General features: G+C 36.9%; 1 protein-coding gene across 1 annotated transcript in view; it reads left to right on the forward strand.

Annotated features, from left to right (window-relative positions):
- p2rx1 (purinergic receptor P2X, ligand-gated ion channel, 1) overlaps positions 1-24076 on the forward strand; it is a 27139-nt gene extending 3063 nt beyond the window's left edge. Inside the window, exons 2-14 of the mRNA XM_073840058.1 lie at positions 112-193; positions 3372-3443; positions 6065-6143; positions 7816-7903; positions 10090-10170; positions 10575-10716; positions 11238-11383; positions 11686-11776; positions 11858-11923; positions 17870-17965; positions 18570-18614; positions 23362-23451; positions 23843-24076. Of these exons, the coding sequence (XP_073696159.1) occupies positions 112-193; positions 3372-3443; positions 6065-6143; positions 7816-7903; positions 10090-10170; positions 10575-10716; positions 11238-11383; positions 11686-11776; positions 11858-11923; positions 17870-17965; positions 18570-18614; positions 23362-23451; positions 23843-24076 (1312 nt within the window). The remainder of the gene's footprint in view (positions 1-111; positions 194-3371; positions 3444-6064; positions 6144-7815; positions 7904-10089; positions 10171-10574; positions 10717-11237; positions 11384-11685; positions 11777-11857; positions 11924-17869; positions 17966-18569; positions 18615-23361; positions 23452-23842) is intronic.
- The last annotated feature ends 1180 nt before the right edge of the window (positions 24077-25256 follow it).

Here is a 25256-nt window from a genome sequence, read left to right on the forward strand (position 1 = left end):
ATATATATATATATATATATAAAGCAACGTTGATAATCAGCATATTACAATGATTTCTCAACTCTATGATTCTGCACAAATACATCTGTGTAATTGACCATTTCGACTCAGGAAACTGAGGCTGAGGTTAAACCTTAAGGTGTTTTCACACCTATGTTTGAGTCCTTCAAACACTCTGGGAGCGGTTCAGCTCGTGAGTAAATAATGTTATCTCAGACATCCTAAAAGAATCCAAAAGCGAACCCTACACAGACCACCTTTAAACCTTAAACATTTTATGCTTGATATGATTCTTTGGGGTCTTAATGAGAAGTCTATAACATACTTTAGTTAAAATTTCTCAATGGCATTGAAAAAGACACTCTTTTTACCTTGTCAAAATCAGCCCTTTTTAGAGCGAGCTATTCTGTTTCATGTTCCTTTAAATGCTAATGAGCTCTGCTCGCCCCGTCCCTCTCTGCCATGGGATGATGAGCTGTAATGTCTACTTCAGCTGCATTTAGCTGCATTTAGTGGCAAAAATTTGCTAACTAGCACATTATTAAGACAGGCCATTTGCAAAGATGCATAAAAACCCTTACTCACTTCTGCTGTGGGTGAAGCTGCATCACAAATGATTTGCACAAACATAGACGCATATGTAGATCGGGATCGACACTTTCCTTTCAAAAACAAAAGTAATCCTCTGCGGCCTCAGCGGCTCAAATGTCGGGAGTAAATGACAACTGCTATGTTCATTATTACATCCAACAACATAACACGTCAATCGCTCAATCAGAGACATTCTTGTCTTCCCCTGCACCTGAGTCAACACAATGTTTCAGCTCGATGAGGGCAGGTCTAAGGCAAGGTGGTCATGTCAATCAACTATCGTGGAAGCAGTCTCGAAAATGACCTGAAAATGACCTGATTTTAAAAAGGGGATATTACTTTTAAAGATTAAAAAAATACCACTGGGTGTTTTTTTATCATTGTAGGGTGGTTGTGTACACAAATTTCCAACACCCAATTAGTTCAAACAACATGTAAAAGTAAGTTTTGCATCCAATGACCCCTTAAATGCATGGCAAACCGTGGATTATCCCTATTTACCAATGTCATTTCCCCATTTTCAGTAGGCCAGGCTCCAGCTCTCTACAGCTACACAGAAAGCAAGGGTCTGAATTGAAGTTGTTAATAAAGTTGTGGTGTGAACAAGAAGGCGTCTGAGATCAAGTGCTGAAGAGGACCTTTAAAAAAAACTTTGATGTCATACACCCTCAGCATCACTTTAAAGGGGTCATCGGATGCAAAACTAATTTTTACATGTTGTTTGAACATTAATGTGTGTTGGCAGTTTGTGTACACAACCACCCTACAATGATAAAAATCCGCCCAGTGGTATTTTTTAAATCTTTAAAAGTAATATCCCCTTTTTATAATCAGGTCATTCTCAGCTTCTTGTCGTTGTGACGAAACACAGTTGATTGACATGAGCGCCTTACCTTAGACCCGCCCTCACGGAGCTGAAACAGTCCCAATACAATTTCAAATGTGTGACTCAGGTGCAGAGGAAGACTCTAATTGAGTGATTGAGGTGTTCATTTGTTGGATTTAATAACGAACATAGCAGTAGTCATTTACTTCCGACATCTGAATCTTAAGAGGCAGAGGACAATGTTACTTTCATTTTTTTAAAAGGAAAGCACCGATCCTGATCTACATATGCATCTATGTTCGTGAGAATCATTCGTGATGCAGCTTCACCCACAGCAGAAGTGAGTATAAGGGTTTTTTATGCATCTTTGCAAATGGCCTTTCTTAATAATGTGCTTGTTGGCAAGTTTAGCCAATAAACGCAGCTAATTGCAGCTAAACGCGGTTAAAGTAAACATTACAGCTGGTAATCCCTCAGCAGAGAGGGGCGGGGCGAGCAGAGCTCATTTGCATTTAAAGGGCCCATGCGATAAAATGAGCTGATATTTTGCCGAGCTGATTTTGACAAGGTAAAAGGATGTTTTTTTTACACTACTTTATTAAAACCCTAAGGGGCCGTTCACATGTCGCACCTAAAAACGTGTGGAAAACGCTAGGCGCGCCGCTTTCTTCCTGATCAACAAAGCGCTCGGGCGCTTGCGCTCCGGAAGCGTCTGCCGTTTCTAAGCAACCATCAGCTGCGCTCTAGCTCCAAGCCTATGCGTCTCCATGCATTGTTTCTTCTATTAGCGTCAAAATAATGGGGGCTTGACAAATCATAAAGTTCAGGAAATCCCTGGACCACAATGATGAGCTGCTCCTCCATGTTTCTGCTGAGATTTCAATGTAACGGAAAAACGTGAGGAAGCTGATTGGTTAGTTCATGTCACATGACTTGCGGTGCGCTTGCGACATTCTGAAAAGTTGAGATGTTTTTAAATCGATGCGGCGCGGATGCGCCTGGAAAAAACGAGCGCGTCGCACCGCGTGCGTGTCGCGACCGCGTCGCTTCCAATTGAAATAACGAACTTGCGCGCGCAAAAGACGCTTCATGTGAACGGCCCCTAAAGAATCATATGAACTAAGCACGTTTATTGTTGCTTGTTTATGATTATATTTTCACCACAAAGAGCTCATAAAAGGCACTTTACCTCCTCATTGCTCCACATTTGCCCTCTGCTCATTTTTTTTTTTTTTTTTTTGGATACACCGCTTGTTCCCTTTGTGAAATCATATCGCATAGCATCACATCTTGTCATTACTTTCTATTTTTGGTTCGTTTAGAAGTATTTGGTCCATGTTGCATTCATATTTAATTCGAACCACACCAGAGTTAGTTTGGAAGTGGACCGAGACCCATCTTTTCAGCAGTCTCGGTTTGCTTGTTTAGTGTGCACCAGGATTCGGATGGCAGCGTTTACACTTACTCAAACAAACCACACTAACAGAGCAATCGCACCAGAGTTCGTTTTAATCAAACCAAACATGACAAGTGTGAACATACACTAAGTGAAATGGGTTTGGTTCTTTTAAAACGAACTAAATGTGAAAACAACTTGATTCAGGCTTTAACAAACACAGCTGCCTCACTGATGTGAGCTGAAAACATAGCCATGCCTATCTTCAAACAGTGTAAAGCTTTTAATACTCAACCAAATGTACAGTGGGGGGGTTTTTGGAGGTCTGTTTTGGGTTTAGGTTTTGGTTTCAGAAAAAGTAGCCAGAAGTCTTTGCAAGCACAGTCAGCCTCAAACACTGCAAACACCTTATCACCAAATAGACAAAGGATGTCCTATATATTCAACATGACACTCTTGCTCTGTTCTGTAGCCATCCACATAGTGGTTTGAGCTTAGAGATTGAAACTACATATGGCCATGTTTAACCCTTCAAATCTTTCCTGTTCTGTTTCTCAGGGTGACTCGTCTTTTGTTGTGATGACAAACTACATTGCCACTGTGGGACAGAAACAGGACAAATGTCCAGAGGTTGGTAAATCTGTCTTTCTCTCCTTCTATCACATCTACTGACTTGCATAATCGTGACTCTCATAATTGTTTGGTTTTTTTTTTTTTTCTCTAAGATCTCTGTATGAGTCATATCCTGACCATCTTCCTCCCCAGCTAAAATATATAGTCACCGGTTTCTCAGAAATAAGGGGAGAGGGCCGTCATACAATTTTTTTTTTTTTTTGAGGGGCACCAGGCAGCCCTGTCTTAAGTCCAAACTAAAACGTAATCTGAATTGAATGAATCGAGAGAATTTAAGTGTGTATGGAGAACTGCGTTCAAATTTGTTTCATATGCATGTAATTTGTTTTTGCATTCATTATTCACTTCAAAACTGTTTGAGGGTGCGTGCTTGTTTAGTTTGAATTGGCATGATGCTTCTTTACCTCTGTTACTTTTAATTTGTTTGCTTGATTAAAGCTATGTGCGTCATTGAGTGGCAGTTTAAATGAAGCATAAATTCAGCCAGTTTGTTTGAAGACAGACTTCACGCCTAGGGTTGGAAACTACGTATTATTCATAATTGTCCCATGTAATAAGGAATTGTCATTTATTCAATCCATTTAAAATGCAGCTTGTCCCATATTTTAGCATCTCGCACTTGAAATACAGTTCAAAACACTTTAGTTATTGCTTTTGAATCAGTTAAACATATGCATGTCAGATGTTCATCAGAATGTTTTTGTAAATGCTGATATACTATACAAAGGCCATCGGTTTTTTTACATTTCATTAGCGAGTATTTATCACTAGATTTATTGCATTGTAAATTCAAATGCATGAAAAGTCAAAATAGTCTGGTCATATTATGTACAGTCACAATTCTCAAGTGTTTTTCTGAGGCAAAAGCTAAACTAAGTTTGTAATGGTGTGTGACACTTTAGTATGATATTAAAATCAAAGTGGCTGCACCTCAAATGCTTTTTAGAACTTATAACAGTCCGTACACTGTAAAATCTAATTAGTTGGGCTTACTTAAAAAAAAAACATGCAAACGGATTGCCTTTAAAAAACTAGGTAAAGTGAAATAGAAATAATATGTTGTACTGACAAATGCTTAGTTAGTTTACTTACATGAGAGTTCTAGCAACTAAAAAAGAACTGTAGGGGCTACTTGATCCTTTACTTTAGGTTTACTCTTGACTTAGTATAGCTACTCTCTAACTCCCAGAGTGCATTGCAGCATGCATACATTATGCAATTGGTTTGTTTTACTGTTGTTGTTTTTATTTGCTAATTTTATTTACTGTCTTGTGTCAGTAGTAGCACATCAAAAAGAGCAAATCAAATAATAAAATGGTTAATTTTCACAATTAATAAAAATAAATAAAATTGAATTGTTACCATTGTTGTGATTCGCGTGCTGAATGTGTCTGTGACTTGTACACATTACCACAAATATGATATGATTGTCTCTACCCAATTAAGTTTCTCAAGGTGTTCATGAAGAACAAGGAAGTTGTAAAAGATCATTAATAATTATTACAAATATATTAGCTAATGATTTAGTTAAATAGGTTACCTTCTAAAAGCAACCTGCATATTACTTTTCTTCCCTTGAAATCAAATATTATGATTCCATGTTGCATTGCTGCATCAATAGGAACAAAATTACAATAAAAGAAACAAAGTTCCAAGTGCCCAACCAAAGGGAACATTAATCACTATAATGGTAGGTAAAAAACAAACAAACAACATTTTATGAAAATCAACATCAATTTAGGTTATGTGATGTTCTTTCAAATATTGCAGTTGTATTGAAACAACACTCAAGATGAAATTAGTGAATGTAACTTGTGGAAAATAACTGCAGATAAACTATTGACCCACCTCAAAAACTTTAATTTTCCTCTTCTTTTTTTATTTTGCAAATTAGCAACATATTAGTGCACTGCTGCCTCTCACTAGTTTATTAATGTCATTGGTTCCTTTGTGGCTACTTGAATATTTTAAGTAAGCGTCACTCAAAGCGGTAAGTAAATGGTTTTACTTGCATTGAAAGTAGCTGTAAATTAATACAACCTAGTAAGTATAGCAACTAAGTAAAGATAACTAATTATATCTAAGTAAGGTAAACTATTGAATTTTACAGTGTAATACATGTAGGGTATAGACTTTTTATAGTGTGGTTGATTGTCAACCACCCAATGTTTATTTAAATCTCAAATGATTTTTGAATAAAGAAATACAGGAAGTGGATTATTATCATCATTATCCTAAAAAGAAACAGAAAGTGTCACTTATTTCCCAGATAACCTTGGCAAACACACATTCAACCTGTGTTTGAGGATACAATCTGTTTGTTCTTTCCAGCAAAGTAACATGGACTTCCTGTACCATCTCTTTATTCATTTTCCTGCTCTTGGTTTACCTCAGTCCTATTTGTCTTTCACCTGAATCTCTATTTGACTTTATTGCCCTGCCTGCAACGCTCTTTGCTTATACAAATGAGTCTAAAGAATTGGGCTTTGTGGTTGTGCCTCGCCTGAGCATCCGGTCTCATATGGATCTTACATTTGCATATTTTCAACAAGCCGATTGAGTCTTAATTAAACGCTAATATCCGTTGAAGTGCATTTTCTTTCCTGTGTGTATTTCAGTTGCCAGATGGGAAAGGCAGGAACAAGTGCATTTCGGACGCGGACTGCGATGAGGGGAAATACAAACGTACGGGAAATGGTAAAGTTTTAACCATTTCATTGTTCCGACAGAAGGCACCGGCGCAGCAGACTCACTTCACATCACTAGCAGCCAGGGGCAGAGGAACTCACTTATTGAGTGGTTTTTTCATGGGCATTAAAAATAATCCCGTTGACCTTGACTGGTAACTAAATCAGTGTACCAGCGTTCCAAGATATATACCGCAGAATTCAAATGATCAGGGGTCTAAGAAAATTGGAGCACTTGCACGTAAGCATTTGGTTTCAGCTCTATTCACAATCAAAGGGGGCCTAATGAACTCTCACTCTCCTAACTGACAAACCTGCACATCGTCCATGCTGTCGTCTCCGTAAGTCACTAACATTCATGACTAACATGCTTTGCTTTCATGCTCTAAGCCTTTTTTTTAAGCTTTCCACATCTTTGATGAATTTTACCCCATGCTCACTGATCTGTAATTGCCAGGGTTCCATAGGGCTCTTATACAGATCAGATTACTATGTGTGACTAGCAGTTTCTATACAGCTGGTTTGCCAATTTTAAATAAATACTAATTAATATGGCAGCAACATGTTTATGATATGCTAAACAAAATTATTCCACTGCTACCGGAACACAATTAAATTAGAGTCATGTTTAATTCATCTTTCTTTTTTGATATCATTTGGCGGAGCTTAGTAGTAGGAGTTGGCATTAAAACCTACGGGAACACCAATAATAAACACTGAACAAAAAGCTGTTTACAAAAATAAATAAATACAATCTAACCCACATTACTGACTGATATTGTGAGCTCTGTGTGGGTCATGAATACTCAAATATTGACTCAGTTTCACATGCAGTGTAGCAGAACAATTTACTCCAGGAATACAGGCGTAAGTAAACAGCACTATCTCACACTGCAGTAATTCAAAGTGCCCTGACTTCCAGTCATGGGCAATTGGCACAAACTTCCAACAAACTTCACCATTCAACAAAATATTTTCCTTAATCTCGTTACAATACAGACTCTGTGAACTCAGGGTAAAATTCACAGTTGTTTTCCTGAAAAACACAACCTTCTTGTTGTTTATGCCATGCTTCAGACTGCATATCATTTCATGCTTATTGTATCATGTCTCCTATATATATTTGATGTTCTGTGACGCAAGGAATGAGTCATATTTTATGGTTACATTAAGTGTATTTTAATGGTTGTACAAAAGTGCTATACTACCACCAAAGCAAGTTCAGTGTGTGAATGTAAATGTTCCTGGCAATGTTAAAAGAGTCAGACTGAAATTACAAACATATGACCAAGTGCAGTCTGATGAAAGCATTCCTAAATAACTAGACTGACAGAATCGCCCTTCATGCTCATTAATTCAGAGAAAAGTTAATTTAGTAACATCAAAGCCATGGCAGCTCCCAAATATGTCTGGAAACCTGGATATATATATATTTATATATATTTATTTATATATATGTAAATTTAAAGGTAAAGGTAAATGTAAATCGGTATGACATTACAAAAATGCAAATGCAAAATCTAAGTATCTAAGAAGAGACATCAGACTTTTGGATCCTACGATGACATCTCTCTTTGTGGCATGTGATTGTGTTTTGATTCAGCCTGAAGTTTTGTTTCAGTCTGCTCTGATCAACACTCTTAGACTCTACTGTTCCCTTACGGCATTTCTGTCTCTCTCAGGGCACATGACTGGCAGGTGTATAATCGCAAACAGTACTTGTGAAATCTACTCTTGGTGTCCTGTTGAAGATGACCGTCAAATACCAGAGTATGAATGCTTATTTTATTATTGTTGTTAATTAACAGAAACAATCACGTTGGTTGTTAAACATGGACTTATTTTTAAACATGACATTTTTCAATTATAAACCCACCAAAAAAGGTTTGGTTGCCATTAGACCAGCAATGTGTTACTGTAATGTGCGGGAGCATGACAACAGAGTTAAGGATCCAAATGCAAGCTTAAATCCAAAGCTTGGTCAAAACACCAGCAAACAACAATGGCAGAGGCAAGGCAAAGGAGTAATCCAATGTCAGGCCAGCAGTAATCAATCAAAAACAAGATAGACAGTCCACGGCAAAACACAGGAAGAGCAAAACTAGGAACCAAAGAAAACACAGGAAGAGACAATATGGAAACTAGGATAGCTAGGAATAAACATTAAATACTCAGTTCTGAATGTAAGCAAGAGTGCAGCATTTATAGTCCTCCTGACTGACAATGAAGGAGTCCATAATTGGTTCCCAGGCAGGGGTTTCTGGGAAATGCAGTCCGATTGGAGCACTTTGGTGGTGAGTGGGAGGAACAACATGGATCAGATTTATAACAGAACTTTATCTCAAGAAACAACACAGTCCAGGAGGGCGTAGGAGTAGAGACTGAACAGGGGGAGGGATGGAGGTCCAGGTCCACTGAGGCAGGGCCGGCAGAGCAGTGAGTCTGGGCAAAGAAGAGAGAGTACCAGGGCAGAGCAGATGGGTTTGGAGATCCATATGGTGGAGCAGACAACCACCAGAGCAGAGCAAACGGGTCCAGAGATCTCCACGGTGGAGTAGATGATCACCAGGGTGGAGCTGATGGCGCAGGAGACCAAGGTGGATCAGGTAGAATTGGAACAGAGACCACAGAAAGGAGAAGCTGGAGTGGACGCTGACGACTCAGGAGGTTCTGCGGCAGAAGCTGCCACCTCGGGAGGAGCTGGAGCGGACTCATGGACTGGAGTAGATGCTGGATCAGACTGGAGCAGGCTCTGGAGTGGATTCCTGAACTACAGCAGGTTCTGGATCAGGTTCAAAGAATGGAGCGGGCTCTGGAGCAGACTTATAGGCTGGATTGTGCTCTGTAGTAGACTCATAGCCTGGAGCGGACTCTGAAGTGTCATCTGTTACAGTTGAAGACTATCCCTGCATCCATTCGGAAGGGCTCATCCCTTTGCCCTAATCCTTTCAAAGGGTTTACCCTCCTGAGTGAGAGTTTCAAAGGGTTGAAGGGTGTTAGGGAACAAACAACTGTTTCTTGAAGTGCCCTTCTCCGTCATCATCCCGTGAAAACAAAGAGGCGGCGTCATCATGCGAAGGATCTGTGCAAAGGATCATGGGAGTCTGAAGTGTCCATCAGTTGTAGCCTTTGAAATCCTTCATTCCGAAGGGCCCTTTGAAGTGGCTAGGTTATGAGCACTTTGGTTTGGAACGACACTTCAATTTGGCGGCTATGATTGTTTTCACTCTGAAGTGTCCTTAGGAGGGCGATATATCCCGTTTGGAACCCACTGCAAGGCTTGAGATCCATAATGGCTGGAGAATCTGCACTGGTGACCATCTTGGAATGAGACTCTGGGCTGGTCCATACCAAAAAAATCTTTCAATACAGTTCCATGCCACTAGATAGAACAAATCCCAGAAAAGGTTCTTCTATGACATCGCTTTTTATTTTTAAGAGTGTAGACAAAACTAGGAAATAAAGACAGCACAGGAAGAAACATAGAAATTAGGATAGCTAGGATATAAACTAGGATATAAACTAGGAATAAACATTCAAAAATTAAACACACACCCCCAAATAAAAGCAAGAGTGCAGCATTTATAGTTCTCCTGATAGAAAATGGGAGGCGTTCATAATCAGTTCCTAGGCAGGGGTTTCTGATAAACAGTCAGAATGGTGATAGAGAACTCTGGTGGTGACAGGGATCAGATTTATAACACTTTAACCAAAATGAATTGTTTGATACTGTTCAATAAAAAGCAAACACTCTTGAATGGCCACCATTCCTGAATGGCTTGAACTTCATGTCTGTGTAGAAATCTTGAACACTTGACAGTTGCCTTAAACGTAACTTTATGTTTATACCTGAAGCATGTCACAGATTGTATTTAAAATACAATTTTTTTTAATCAGCTCACAGTCTTTGTCTGATCAATTTTACTTTATTTTGTCCCTGTTATGTTTCTCTGTAGCCCTCCAGTCCTGCTGACAGCAGAAAACTATACACTGTTCATCAAAAACTCCATTACCTTTCGCCAGTTCAATGTAGTAAGGTAAAATGCTTTAATTTCTAAATGTTCCTTGTGGTATATTGGTAAAGCCTAACAAGTAAATTTGGAGAGTAATCTTAGATGAAATAAAAAGGATATTTTCATTTAGAAAAGATTTTGGATGTCCCGTTCCCATAAACCAGGGGTTTACTGTGGTACTAAAGAAAGTCTTTTAATTTATTTTATTGATTAATCTCAAACTAATTTTGATCCAAAAGGAAAATACACATTTAACAACTTAAACCAAGTTTTTGTTGTCTGTCTCACATCAATATTGATTTTAATGTATATGCAATAAGCATCGTACTTTACACGTTATTAAAGGCCAGGCTTAAAATGCAACACTGAAGTTTATCAGTTTTGTCTAACATTTGAAAGTTCTCCTCACTATTTTTTTCTCTCTCTAGGAGTAACTTGGTGGAGAGTGTGAATCAGAGTTACATCAGTACCTGTTTGTTTCATCCCACCACTGATCCACTGTGTCCCATCTTCAGACTGGGAGACATCGTAGAGCGTTCCGGGTTTAACTTCTCAGAGATAGCTCGTGTGGTAGGTTTTCGTCATTAATGAACGATTGTAAATACACACACCCACTCACACTCCTAGACACACTTGTTCTTTAAACATACATTCAGACATACCTACTTAGATTGAAACCATTAAATATGTCTAATTGTTTTCTAATATGATTTCCAGTTGGCTAATGTACTACATTTTATGTTTTACAAACATATAGTTTCAAAGGGAATTTCTGAATAGCAGTAAAAATAAGTACTAGTAACTAATAAGTAAAAGAAGTCTGTGGTCAACAACACTTAGAGAGACTTTCACGTTTTGTCCCATAAATGTGATTTTGTCACACAGTGTTTACATCTTTACATCTTGCAATTGTGACATTATTTCTCATAAATTCCAACTATATTTTACAAATGTGACTTCTCACTGTTGTAACGTTTTATAATTGTAAACTATAGGTTTACATGAGTATTATAGTAAATGATTAAAATCTGGAGAAGATCACAGAAACATGAGATGATAATCCTCATCATATGTCCTGTGTGATGTGTTAGGGTGGTGCTATAGGAGTCCTCATTGATTGGGACTGCAATCTGGACCTGAGTATCAGACACTGCAAACCAAAGTACGAATTCTATGGTCTTTATGGAACAGGGAAAAATGACAAAGAGGAGAAACCATCATTGGGATACAACTTTAGGTGGGTAGGAAAATTTAACCTATTGATCTTGTGAAAACAACAAACTTTGTAATTCGACTACTCTGCAGTCCTGTGTAAGCAGAACTATAAAAGAGTCAAGGAAAATGACTATTTCACTGCATAATCACATATTACTTGATCAATATTCATGCTACTTTAAAAATAATATCACAGCTAAAAGGTCAGCGGTGCTGCACTTTATTATTTCTGAGCCTGTGAGGTTTGATGGATTTAGTAAAAGAGTTCATTTAAATGGTTTTGCAGAACTAATACAGTATATTACGTGATTCTGACTCTTTCAGACACGCTAAATATTATGTGGAGAATGGGACGGAGATGAGAACACTAATGAAGGTGTTTGGTGTACGGATAGACATCATTGTTAATGGACGGGTAAACCTATTTTTTATGGAGCATTCACAAAGAAATAATGGAACAGGCACATCTTCATTTGTTTACAACTGTTCCTTGCAGGCAGGAAAATTTGATGTCATCCCAACGCTGACAGCCATAGGCTCAGGAGTAGGAATCTTTGGAGTGGTGAGTGTCAAAGAATAAACTTACATACTTAAGACTCAATCTTTTGATTTTACTGAAGGAGATGATACCAAATGTGAAAATATTTTGTGTTGTACACAGAGCTGGGTAGATTACTTACAAATTGTAATCCGTTACTGATTCCAAACTACATTACTACAACTAAAAATTATAGTTAGTAACGTAATCCATTACAGTACACATTTTAGCTTTTAGATTACTTTTGACCTAACTTGTTTATCACATTCATTTAAATAGTATAATCTTGTACCATAATGACATAAAAATGCAAATAGTACAAAATTATATTTTATTTGTTGGTATTAACAACATGAAGTGCATTAAACATTATATTACATCAAGGTTTCTCAAACTGGGTTTGTAAAGGAACTACAGATGGGTTATGAGTTTAATGAAAAGCTAATGATTAATTAAATCATAAAAAATGTTAAATTAAAAGAAACCATTATAAAATCAATCCAAATAAAAAAAAAATACTAAAAATATTTTATTAATTTACCTGCATGTCATGTAATCATAACCAACATCAGAGAACCATGAACATGCAAATGTGATGCATCATTTTTAAAATATTTATTTTAAAATCTAAGGGGTACTTCAAGTAAATATATTAGGATGAAAGAGGATCAGATGACAAAACAGTTTGTGAATTTTAATGTGTTTGAAAGACAAAAGCCTTCCAAAGACTTAGAAATACACGGTTAACCAACAAGAGTGATAATTCAAATAAAAATGTATATGTTCATCAGTAGTTGATGTAATATTATGTAATAAACACTTCTTAAACCTGAAATGATTTTTGTAAATCAGTATTCAAATGCTGTGTCAACACCTGAATAAAAAAAAACTGATCTTTGTGTGAATGTCGAAAACATTTTAAGATATTTTGAGTGTATATAAGCAGTAGGCTATTTTAGAAGAGAAATTACAGACAATCAATAAATTAATAAATAATAATAATATTTAATAAATATTATTTATTATAAATAGCATGCAATTCATAAAAAAACTGATTATGAGTATTTTCTAATTACAAGTACTTAATTTCTGTAATTACGTAATCCAGATTGCATGTAACCAGTTACTATAGCTCTGGTTGTACATCCATGCAATGCATTAATGCAAGATGCATTAATGTAGAACTATATTACACAGCTCTCTGAAATGTTTTATTCTGATTGGTCCACTGTGGTCAAAACAATAATAATAAATGCACAAATACACTACCGTTTGAAAGAAGAATTTTTAATGCATTTTATTTTTTTTCAAAAAATACAGTATATGTAATGATCTATTATAGATCAGTGATTTTAATGTGTATATACGTATACAGTCAAGCCTGAAATTATTCATACCCCTTGTAAATTCTGACTTAAAGTTACTTTTTTTCAACCAGCAATTTATTTATTTTTTGACCGGAAATGACACAGGCTTCTCTCAAAAGATAATAAGACGATATATAAGAAGCATCATTATGGAAAATTTATATATATATTTCTCAGCTTTTATTTACATTTGAACAAAAAGTGGCATGTCCAAAATTATTCATACCATTCTCAATAATCAATAGAAAAGCCTTTATTGGCTATTACAGCAATCAAACACTTCCTATAATTAATGACCAGCTTTTTGCATGTCTCCACTGGTATTTTTGCCCATTCATCTTTAGCGATGAGCTCCAACTCTTTCAGGTTGGAGGGTCTCCTTGCCATCACCCTGACCTTTAGCTCCCTCCACAGTTTCTCAATTGGCCACTGCAAAACGTTAATGTTTTTGTCTGCTAACCATTTCTTCACCACTTTTGCTGTGTGTTTTGTGTCGTTGTCGTGCTGAAATGTCCACCGGTGCCCAAGGTCAAGTTTCTCTGCAGACTGCCTGATGTTATTTTTGAGAATTTTGATGTGTTGCTCCTTTTTCATGGTGCCGTTTACTGTGATTAGGTTCCCTGGTCCACCGGCTGAAAAACACCCCCAAAACATTAGGATCCCACCACCATGTTTGACACTGGCGATGGTGTTGTTAGGGTTGAAAGCTTCTCCTTTTTTACGCCAAATGAAGGCTACATCATTGTGGCCAAACAATTACATTTTTGTTTCATCTGACCATTAAACAGAAGACCAAAAGTCGTCTTCTTTGTCCAGATGAGCATTTGCAAAGGCCAAGCAGGCTTTTGGTGTCCTTCTTGGTCTGCACATAGACTGTAAAAAAAGATGGACAATGCGTTTCCGCTTCTTTCCACTATTCATGGGTACCAAAGACGTCACTTCCGCTATGCTCGCCGCCATATTTGTGTCCGATATGACAACAGACACAGCGCATCTAAATGAGATTTAATAATAAATTGAAATAAGAAATTACTTTTTACTACTACTTCCCACACTGTGTATTTGACTTGATTGTATGTTTAGGACAAAAAGTGTAAATTATTGTGAACGCAGTCGCTCGATGAAGGCTTTAAGACCTTGAAGAATCCTGGTCACTAACGTTACTTCACAGCGAACGGGACTCGTGCTGACGGCACTAATTCCCTTACAGTCCGCGCTTAGATTTCGGCAAATTAGTTTTGGCGAATGCAAAAAAAAAATGTGATTATTGAGCATAAGCCCAACATCCAGCAAGCCAAGAAAACATAAAATATACCTGAGGGAAGACGTCTTTCACGTCTTGTGTATTCCTAAACCTGGATCTCATTATTGAAGCACAAATTCAAGCACCAAAAGCAAGAGATTTCTTTATTTAACATATGCATTTGTATTCATTCAAGCTATATGGCTACAATAACATTTTAGTTTAGTTTATTACACCACTTGTGCAGCCAGTCACAATTCACAATGGTACCATTTACTCGGGACGATGGTTTGTGTGTAACTTGTGTGCCATTTTTGTATGACAAATAATTTTTAGAGTAATTGTACATAAATAGTTTTAGCAAAACAAATATGATTATTTTTGAGAACCTTTTTACATGTATATACTTTACTGCAGGCGTTGCAATGACGAACGCTATGTAGTACAATAGTTTAGCGTTTATTATTTAATTTTCATAATTCACTAAACACTGCATAATCTAAAACATAATCTTGCTCTTAAGCCAAATACACACTGAAACAAATAATTCACGGCATCTGGATGTACTGTAAGTCACTATTCTCTGCATTAGCACTGTTTTGAACTTGCTGTTCGATTGCTTTCTTGTTTACTAAATCTTTGGACTCACGAGTTGATCGGTTCAAAATGATGTAATCGCAAAAAAATGCTTCTTTTCATTTTAAGGCATTATTTTGGTTATAATGTACTGATTCACAATCTTATTCAATAATTAATTATTATTCCACTACTCTTGTTGTGCCGAAAAAAACACCCTTGCTGTGAAAAGCACCTGCGTGAATGACACCGATACACTAAAGGCTATACTGCATGCATACCGACCCACTTCAAGCACTGCTGAGATCGAATAAAACTGTAGTTAGGTTTTTTCTGATGATTGTTGTTACAGCTAACAGAATAACAGATCCCGGGCATATTGTATCCTTGTTCTGAACATTCTGGGAGTTTTGTTGATCTTCCTCTGGTAGTTGTGGCTGCTGTGACCATAGACTGAAATAGGTAGCGCGGACACAAAAATGGCGGCGATAAAGCACAGTGACGTCACATGGTCCCTATGGATAGAAAAGTGAAGCCAAAACAGCTCAATATGGCCGCTACCATCTTGGGGGAAGTTACGTCATTTGGAGCCAGAGCATGCGCAGTAGAGGTTCGTTTGGAGCCAGAGCATGCGCAGTAGTGTCGTGAGGCGGAGCCGCGGTGTCAAAGTCCCGCCCAAACTCCCGCAGACCCAATCGCACGATCACAATCATGACACCACACCCCGTTTTTATAGCATCAAATAACTACTTAAAAGCAAATTTATTAGAAAAACGAACACCTGAGCATGAATCAGCATTATAAGAACTACCTCACACGATGGAAATCACCTTTGGAAAAAAACTATTTGCCGTGTAATTCGATTATTTAGTTTGGCTCACGTCCCATTAGATTACATGGAGAGGGCGGGGTTTATGACCTATACTGCAGCCAGCCACCGGGGGGCGATCGAAAACTTTTGGCTTCACTTTTCAGGACACCTACGGCACGCTTGGGTCTGCATCATAGACTGTAAAAAAGATGGACGACGCGTCTCCGCTTCTTTCCACTATAGAAAAGTGAAGCCAAAACAGCTCAATATGGCCGCTACCATTTTGGGGAAATTACGTCATTTGGAGCCAGAGCATGCGCAGTAGAGGTTCGTTTGGAGCCAGAGCATGCGCAGTAGTGTCGTGAGGCAGAGCCGCGGTGTCAAAGTCCCGCCCAAACTCCCGCAGACCCAATCGCACGATCACAATCATGACACCACAACCCATTTTTATAGCATCAAATAACTACTTAAAAGCGAACTTATTAGAAAAACAAACACCTGCACATGAATCAGCATTATAATAACTACTTTACACAATGGAAATCATCTTTGGAAAAAAATTATTTGAAGTGTAATTCGATTATTTAGTTTGGCTCACGTCCCATTAGATTACATGGAGAGGGCGGGGTTTATGACCTATACTGCAGCCAGCCACCAGGGGGAAAAACGAAAACTTTTGGCTTCACTTTTCAGGACACCTACGGCACGCTTGGTCTGCATCCGTGGAACCCAGCGGTGTGTAGTGTCCATTGTACTGTCTGCCTTGAGATGTTGCCACCAGCAGAGCCCAGATTAATCAGGATGGCCTTGGTGGAGATGCTTGGATTCTTTTTTACCTCTCTCACTATCCTCCTGGCCAGCACAGATGTAATTTTGGCTTCTGACCACGTCCTCTGAGATTTTTCACAGTGCGGAACGTCTTGTATTTTTTAATAATACTTTGCACTGTTGCCACAAGAAACTTCAAAACATTTAGATATGGTCTTATAGCCCTTTCCTGACCTGTAAGCAGCCACAATGCACAGCCGCAGGTCCTCAGTGAGCTCCTTTGTCTTAGCCATGACTGTCTACAAACCAACAGCAGAAAGCTTCTGTTTTTCACCTGTGGAGTTGATTAAAACAGCTGTTCCCAATGAATCAGGGTAATTAGGATGCTTTAGAACAGCTTGGACTATTTGGAATGGTATAGAACTTTGGATTTTCCTAAAGACTGTGACAGTTTGCAAAGGGTATGAATAATTGTGGAAAAAGCACTTTTTGTTTATAATGTAAATAACAGCTGAGAAATATTTTTTTTTCCACAATGATGTCTCTTGTACATCATCTTATTATCTTTTGGGAGAAGCCTGTGTCATTTCTGGTAAAAAAAAAACAAAAACTTGCTGGTTGAATAAAAGTAATTTTAAGTCAGAATTTGCCAGAGGTATGAATAATTTCAGGTTTGACTGTGTATATATATATATATATATATATATATATACACACACATATACACAGTCAAGCCTGAAATGATTCATACTGAATTTCAGCAGCCCTTATTCCAGTCTTCAGTATCACGATTCTTCAGAAATCATTCTATGTTGATCTGGCCCTCAAAAAACATTTCTTATTCTTAATCTTTTTAAGGATTCTTTGATTATTAGAACATTTAAACCAACAGCATTTATTTATTGAAACAGAATCTTTTGTAAAAATAATAATAATAATAATAATAATAAAAATAAAAAATTTGATCAAGTTAATACATTCTTGCATCAGTATGGAAAAAGTCATACTCTAAACCTCAGTCATATAATGTTAATGACTCAATGACTGTTAATGACTTGAAACTAATACAAAAATAGGTAAGATTCATCAACAGATTAGATTAGCCTACACTTAGCTGTTAAACCACACTTTGTACTCAAAATTTCCTAAGTGCTTTTTGTCTTATTGAAATGAACAATGAACTAAAATATAGCCTTTTTTTCCAGGCAACCGTTGTGTGCGATATGCTCCTCCTATATTTTGTTCCAAAAAGAGATTTCTACAAAAACATGAAATTCAAGAACACAGAAATCCCAGAAGAGGTGAGTGTTGTTTTGTAATGAATTAAAGGTAGTAAATCATTTGATTTCAGTCAAACTTGCCTTTGATTGCTGGCATCTAAGAGCTCTATGGATACCCAATGCTAGCTCACTATCGAAACACAAGATGGCAGCAGAGATACGTAGTTAGGTGCCATGCAAAAACTGTTACTTGAGGAGATGCAGATGCAATGCAGTTTTCAAACATTTACATTGAGCTACATTCCCGTAGTGTCATTATGGAAACATCCAGGATTTAAGTAATTAAAATATCCAAAGCACGTCCGAGGGTGTGTGTACAGGGGAAAAGTATAAGCACATATGCGTCAGCAAGTATCTTACTTTTGATCTGTGTGCACGTGGGCAGTATGTAACATTACTGCATTCAACTCCATGCAACACCACGGCTTCCTGTAGACATCTCTGCAGCGATAGTTACCCTAGCAACGCAGCGCATTGACCATACTTGTCTCTTATAAAGAAAGGAAAGTAAGGACACATCTTAACCTCCAGAACTCCCACTCTAGCAGCTTTCTGAGAAAGAAAAACATTGGGGTTTGATAGGAGCATGGGAAATGATCTCAGATATGTATTTGCCTTTCCACAGAAGCCAACCTTGCCCCAGTCACACACAGAAAAAGATCTACCGAAGGTAAAGTACCATTCAGCCGCAGACCCCTGTAGAATTACAGTGTATTTCTATAAACAACTTTTCAATTTTAGTTGTGGTCACAGTAATTCAGATCTTTGCTGTACACAGGAGTGAAGTCAGGATGGCTGCCATGACGACTGACTATTGCACTGAAGAGAAAGAGAGTGAGAGATAGAGAAAAAAACACCTCAACACTGGAGCTTAAGCAAGACGACTGGGAGACTTGACACACAGAACTGTCAGGCGTCATTTTTCCTTTCTAAACAACATTTCCTTCCCAAACTACTGAGGAAAGATAATAAATCACTGTTATGATTTAAGACATAACTATCCACTGGATGTATTCATATTGGGAGGCTCAGGACTGCAACAGTACACAACTGTATGAGGGTTTTGAGGTCTTTACAAGGTTCATAAAGTTTTTGGCAATTACTATTGCATGTAATGTATGGATATTTCATCCATATACAACTCTGGATACTGTATCCTATATACTTTAAAATGGCTATTTTTTACACACTGGTGTTTTTTTATAGGAATGTGTTGTTTTTTGTGCAAGTAACTGAGCCTCTAAGTTTTGTGTGAAATAAACTTTAGTTGGTCAGTGAACCATAGGTTTAGCTCTAGAAGACAGACTGATGAATGATTTAGGCATTTAGTTTTTGTTTTAGTTCATTTACAAAACACTGAGCCAAGAAACATAGTATGCTGTGTGTCAAAAGTCTGTTGTTTTATTATTAGTATACAACCTTCTAGACTACCTGATTTTAATTTTTAATTTTTTTATTTTAATTGGTCAAAGCATTCTCATTCCGATCACTCATCCAGCCCTTAAAGGAGTAGTTCACTTCCAGAACAAAAATGTACAGATAATTCACCCCCTTGTCATCCAAGATGTTCATGTCTTTCTTTCTTCAGTTGTAAAGAAATTATGTTTTTTGAGGAAAACATTTAAGGTTTTTTCTCCATATAGTGGACTTCTATGGTGCCCCGAATTTGAATTTTCAAAATGCAGTTTAAATGCGGCTTCAAATGATCCCAAATGCGGTTGTAAACGATCCCAGCTGAGGAAGAAGTGTCTTATCTAGTGAAATGATAGATTTTTTAAATTACAATTTATTTTTTAACTTTAAATGCTCGTCTTGTCTTGCTCTGCCTGAACTCTGTTTGTTCCTACATCTCTGCAGAAGTACCAACCCACTGTTTCCAAAGTGAACATGCAAAGAAGATCAGAAAAGGTAAAACAGGGAAAAAATGAGATGGAATTTTTTGACCTACCCTTAACTGTCTTGAATCGAGAAAAAAAAAAAAAAAAGTTCAGGCAGAGCAAGCCAAGACGTTTGAGGTTAAAAAGTATATAAATTGTAATAATAATAATAATAAAAAAACTAGATAAGACCCTTCTTCCTCAGCTGGAATTGTTTAGAGCCCTTTAAAGCTGCATTTAAACTGCATTTTGGAAGTTCAAACTTGTGGGCACCACAGAACTCCACTATATGAAGAAAATTCCTGAAATGTTTTCCTCAAGAAACATAATTTCTTTACGACTGAAGAAAGACAGACATGAACATCTTGGATGACATGGGGGTGAGTAAATTATCTGTAATTTTTTGTTCTGGAAGTGAACTAATCCTTTAAAAAAATTAATCACAATTTTATTGTAGTAAAAGTGTAGTGTAGTATTTTTAGTGTAGTGTTTTTTTTTTTTTTGGTGTATTGGTTACTATTTGTATAACCACAATTTTACTGCAAATACTATAGTTAAACTATGGTTGGTTTAGCAAAACCATAGTTTAATATGTGGTTACCATGGTTTAACTTTAGTAACTGTTTTATTTTTTCATTTTTTTTTTTTTTTTTTTTTTTTTTTGTTGGTTCACTTTCAGAAGGGATGAACGCTTAGCTGTGCTTGTGTTCTGTCTCTAAAAGCAATTACTACTCAAATCAATCTTCAATGCCCATATATTAATTTATTTGAAAAGTAGTCGTGTATTCATTGTTGTAAAATAAATAAATAAATTAATAATAAATCAGATAGAGTTGAGGGTTTCTGGTCATTCATATCCACCTTATTCTTCAACGCGGAAGTAAGCGAGTGGGCGAGATTACGGTTATTAGCTGCTATAGGGAACTAAGAAGAATAGCAAAGTGCAGTAAACAGTAAAACTGTTTGCACTACAAACCAGTGTGTTCATAATTAAGATAACACATCAAAATAACACGGTAAGACACAACAATTTGCAATATCAAACAGCAAAACTAGCTGTTTTGTACAGCTAAAAATAGCTGGATACAGATGAGACCGGAAGCCTCGCACATAAAATGTACAAATGACCACGTCCACTGACCATGAATAGCATTGTTGCCAAGTCTGTGGTTTTCCCGCAGAATTGGGATACTTTAACACAGTTGCCTCAGGTTGTTTTTAATGTCGGCAGGTTGAAGCCACCCCAATAACGTAATGTTTATCCCCTGGAATGATAATTTTACCAGGGGAACCCCACCAAAAACTGTGTATTTTACCCTCTGGAATGCAATTTTATAGGGGGACAACGATTAAAACACGATTGGGCTACTCTTGGGCTACTTTTGAGTAACAACTGGCCAGGTTTTTTTTTGTGAAAACCTGGCAACCCTGATTACCGAGCTACATGCCTTCGGTAAACACTCGGGAGCAAGTTGCCGGTGCATCTGCATTTATGCTTTTGCTAAACTAACACAATAAAAAGCCGTTAGCTATATCGAGTTAATACATATTAAAAAACACAAAACAACACACTCTTACCTGTGAAAGTTTATCCAGTTTCTTCGGGAATTAAAATTTAAGCCGTTTATACAACCAGATGCTCCGCAATGTTGATGCATCTCGAAACTCATTGATTTTTATTGTGAGTGACGACTATAGACCGTTTCACGATGGCAGACGCGTCGACGTGTCTGGAGCAGTCGAATGTGCCATTTACTTATAGATAATCTATGGCTCTTATGGGAAAAATAAGGTGGATAGTCTCTTCTAACACAAATAGTTTGCTCACACTTTAGTTTGGGGAACAATTCTCACTATTAACAAACTTCTAATTTGCTGTTTATTAACAGTAAGGTACGGTGTTGGGGGTAACGCATTACAAGTAACGTAATCAGATTACTTTTTTCAAGTAACTTTTCATTGCACTTTTCATTTACAAGAACATATCTGAGTTACTTTTTCAAAAATGTAACGCCAACTACTTTGTTTTACCATTGACTGATTGACAGCTCTCCTGTCCCCAAGTTGAGGGAAATCTGGACTAACTGCAGAGGCGTACTCGAAATATGCCACAAACCTGCAATAATTAAATATGATAATTATATCTTTTATGTATTTAATCACATTGTCTTAACTAATGTTTTTGCTGCTGACCTTCAATGATCCAGTTCAACCTTACTAATAAGCAAAAATGACTTTAGACTATATTTTACTTTAAGTGTTGAACTTTCTTGAATTTACATTTCCTTCAGCCTGAGGCTTATTAATTTCACTTTTTTTAAAAGGGCTTTTATGTTTTCCAAAAATATAACTTTTTTTATATTAAAAACAAACAAGCAAGCCAGCCAGCCCAGATTAAAAAAGTAATGCAAAATGAATGCAAACGTAATGTAATGCATTACTTTACATAAAAAGTAACTAAGTAGCGTAATTAGTTACTTTTCTAGGGAGTAATGCAATATGGTAAAGCATTACTTTCAAAAGTAACTTTCCCTAACACTAGTAAGGTAGTTGTTAAGTCTAGGTATGGAGCAGGATTAAGGAATCTAAAATACTGTATGACCTTGCAGAACAAGGCATTTATAAGTGCTAATAAACAACCGATATGCTAGTAATATGCACACTAATAAGCAACTGGTTATTAGTAAGAATTGTTCCCTAAACTAAAGTGTCACCATTAATTGAAATTCACAAAAATTAAACCCTTTCTGGGTGATACAAAACCCCTCTATTTTGCACTGGCATCCTCAAAACTTTGACTGGGTTTATTAACAGTGACTTTGTTTTTATTTGTTGAAATCTGAGTTTTGAGTTTTTTATGAAAGATTTACAATCTTGAACAATTTAAAAATCAGACAGCACCATGAAGGATTGTTTGGTTTTACTGTGTACAAAACACTGTTTTAAAGAATAGCTACTGTTATATGTATTATTAGTAGGTCAATTTCATTGATTCATTTCAAATTTATTTTTATCATGAGCAATTGAAAATAATAATAAAATACTATATGACAAATGAAGAAGGAACCTGAGTCACCTGTGATATCTTTATTGTCTTTGATTATGTCTAGGTGTACAAAAAGCATGCAAAAAATAGCATCTTTATATGCTTTGGTACATATTTACATAGTAAGAGTTGCATTCAGTGCTTTCTCAGGACATGCTATTTTTTGTCTATTTTCTTAGATTTTTTTTTTTTTTAACGGTTACATTCAGATCAATGCAGCAGAATACAGACGTCTATAAATAACCAGCAATATCAGGCACTCGGACACAAATAACAGGGCAGTTCAAACTGTAGGTATATGAGCGAGACAGTGTTCTACGATTTATATACATGAATCGATTCTGATACACTTTTAAATCAAGAAAGGGAAATTAAAAACATATAAAGCTTTGATAGCAAGAACATTTTGCAGCTACAAAGTGCCTTACAATGGCGACTTTTCTCTCCTCTCCTTTAGAGACTCAAATAAGAGAAATCTTTGTTAATGTGGGCAGACAAATGATCAAACCTCATCTATTGCACATGAGCCAAAACCCGGAAAAGGAAATAAAGCCTTCACACTTGAGTTGACTGCTCAGACAGAGGTATGGCATAGTGGCTGCTGCATATGTTTAGCTTATACAAAAGTCCTGCAGGAAACAATTTAAAGGGGTTTCAGACATTAGTTGTTTTGTCTCACGTAGATATAAAACGGAATAGCAAACCTAGAGAGAAGTTTGTAAAAGGTTATAGCAAGTTAAGGAACATGCCGTACATATGGACAAGACACTAACAGGTGCATAGCATACATCAAGAAGTAACTGACAAGACTACTTTACATTTGAGACAGAATAGACAAATGCGATTGCACGCTCACACATGTAAGGGAAGAAGGGGAGCATTTAAAACCACTTGATGAATTTATACACATAAACACACCTTTGAGCTCCTGAACTTTAAATATGCTACTCCATTTTCTCTGTATTCCCCGAACAGCAGTGTCCAGACCCTGAGTACCACATACAGAATCTAAATCAACAACAGAAACAAGACTCCATACCAACAGACCCAAAAAACACTAGTCGTTTGGCACTGAAAACGGTTTTCCTGTGTAATCAGTTTAAAGAGAAAATGGTACGGACAAGAAGCAATCCACAAAGAGTGTGTGTTTACAAGAGGGTCATCGAGAGAGGGATGGGGGAAGAGAGAGACGAAGGGAAGAATGTGTAGGAGTCAGAAAAATGGACCACCATCTGCTCAGGATATTAGTGAGAATATAATGAAAGTGGTTCACTGTGGTTTATCAATCCGTCTTCATATAAGCAATAATGAGTCCTCGACGGTTAAAGGTTTCCTCTAAGCATTCGCTGCTTTAGTAATCAGTTTACTGGAAATAATTGGCAGCTGACCTGATTGAGTCCAGTTTTATTCTTGTAAAATTAATTAAAGGGGCAGTTCACCCTATAATAGTCAAAGGGGGAATAGTGACACATTTTATTACATGAGAAATGAGCAGCTTGGACATTCTGATAAATATCTCTTTCCGTGTTTAACATGAAAATTAAACTAATAGTTTGAAAATTACATGAGGGTAAAAGCCTGTTAACTCCAAGATGAATATTTGGTATGATAAACATTATTTTGAATGAACCTTTTTAGACGGACACAAAAACTATTATACTATTATACAAAAACTATTATTTTTATTTTTGAAGAGGTGTTGTAATCTCTCGTAAAGAGATTTGCACTTCTGATCATGTCAAGAGCTGCTGCTGCTGTTACCTAAAAATGATTTGGTTAGGCGCACAAATAGCCTGCTTTGCTAAGCAAATGTGAATAACAGAAAGAGTCCAGTGTCGTTTGATAATCACCTTGTAAAAACAAAAATCAAAATGGCTGTTTGAAAACATGTAAACACTGTTTGACTCCCTTTCTTCTATGTGAGTGTTAGAAACGAAAATTTCTGAAATGGAAACACTTACAATACCAAGATACAGTGCCGAAAGTATTCACACCCCTTCATTCTTTTCACGTTTTATGTTACAGCCTTATGTTAAACTGCTTTAAATTACTTTTTTTTTTCTCCATATCAATTTACAGTCCATACACCATAATGGCAAAGCAAAAAACAGATTTGTGACATCTTTGCAAAATTATTAAAAATGAAACACTGAAGTAAGTACATTGCATAAGTATTCATACCCTTAACTCAGTACTACTTGAAGCACCTTTACAGCATCAAGTCTTTTTGGGTATGATGCAACAAGTTTTGCACATCTGCATTTGGCAATTATATGTCATTCTTCTCCGCACCTCTTCACTTCTCAAGCTCTGTCAGCTTGGATGGGGGCTGGCAGACATTTTCAGGTTTCTCCAGAAATATCTAATTGCGTTCAAGCTGAGGCTCTGG

This window comes from Garra rufa, chromosome 5 (assembly GCF_049309525.1).
Source record: "Garra rufa chromosome 5, GarRuf1.0, whole genome shotgun sequence".
Lineage (NCBI taxonomy): Eukaryota > Metazoa > Chordata > Actinopteri > Cypriniformes > Cyprinidae > Garra > Garra rufa.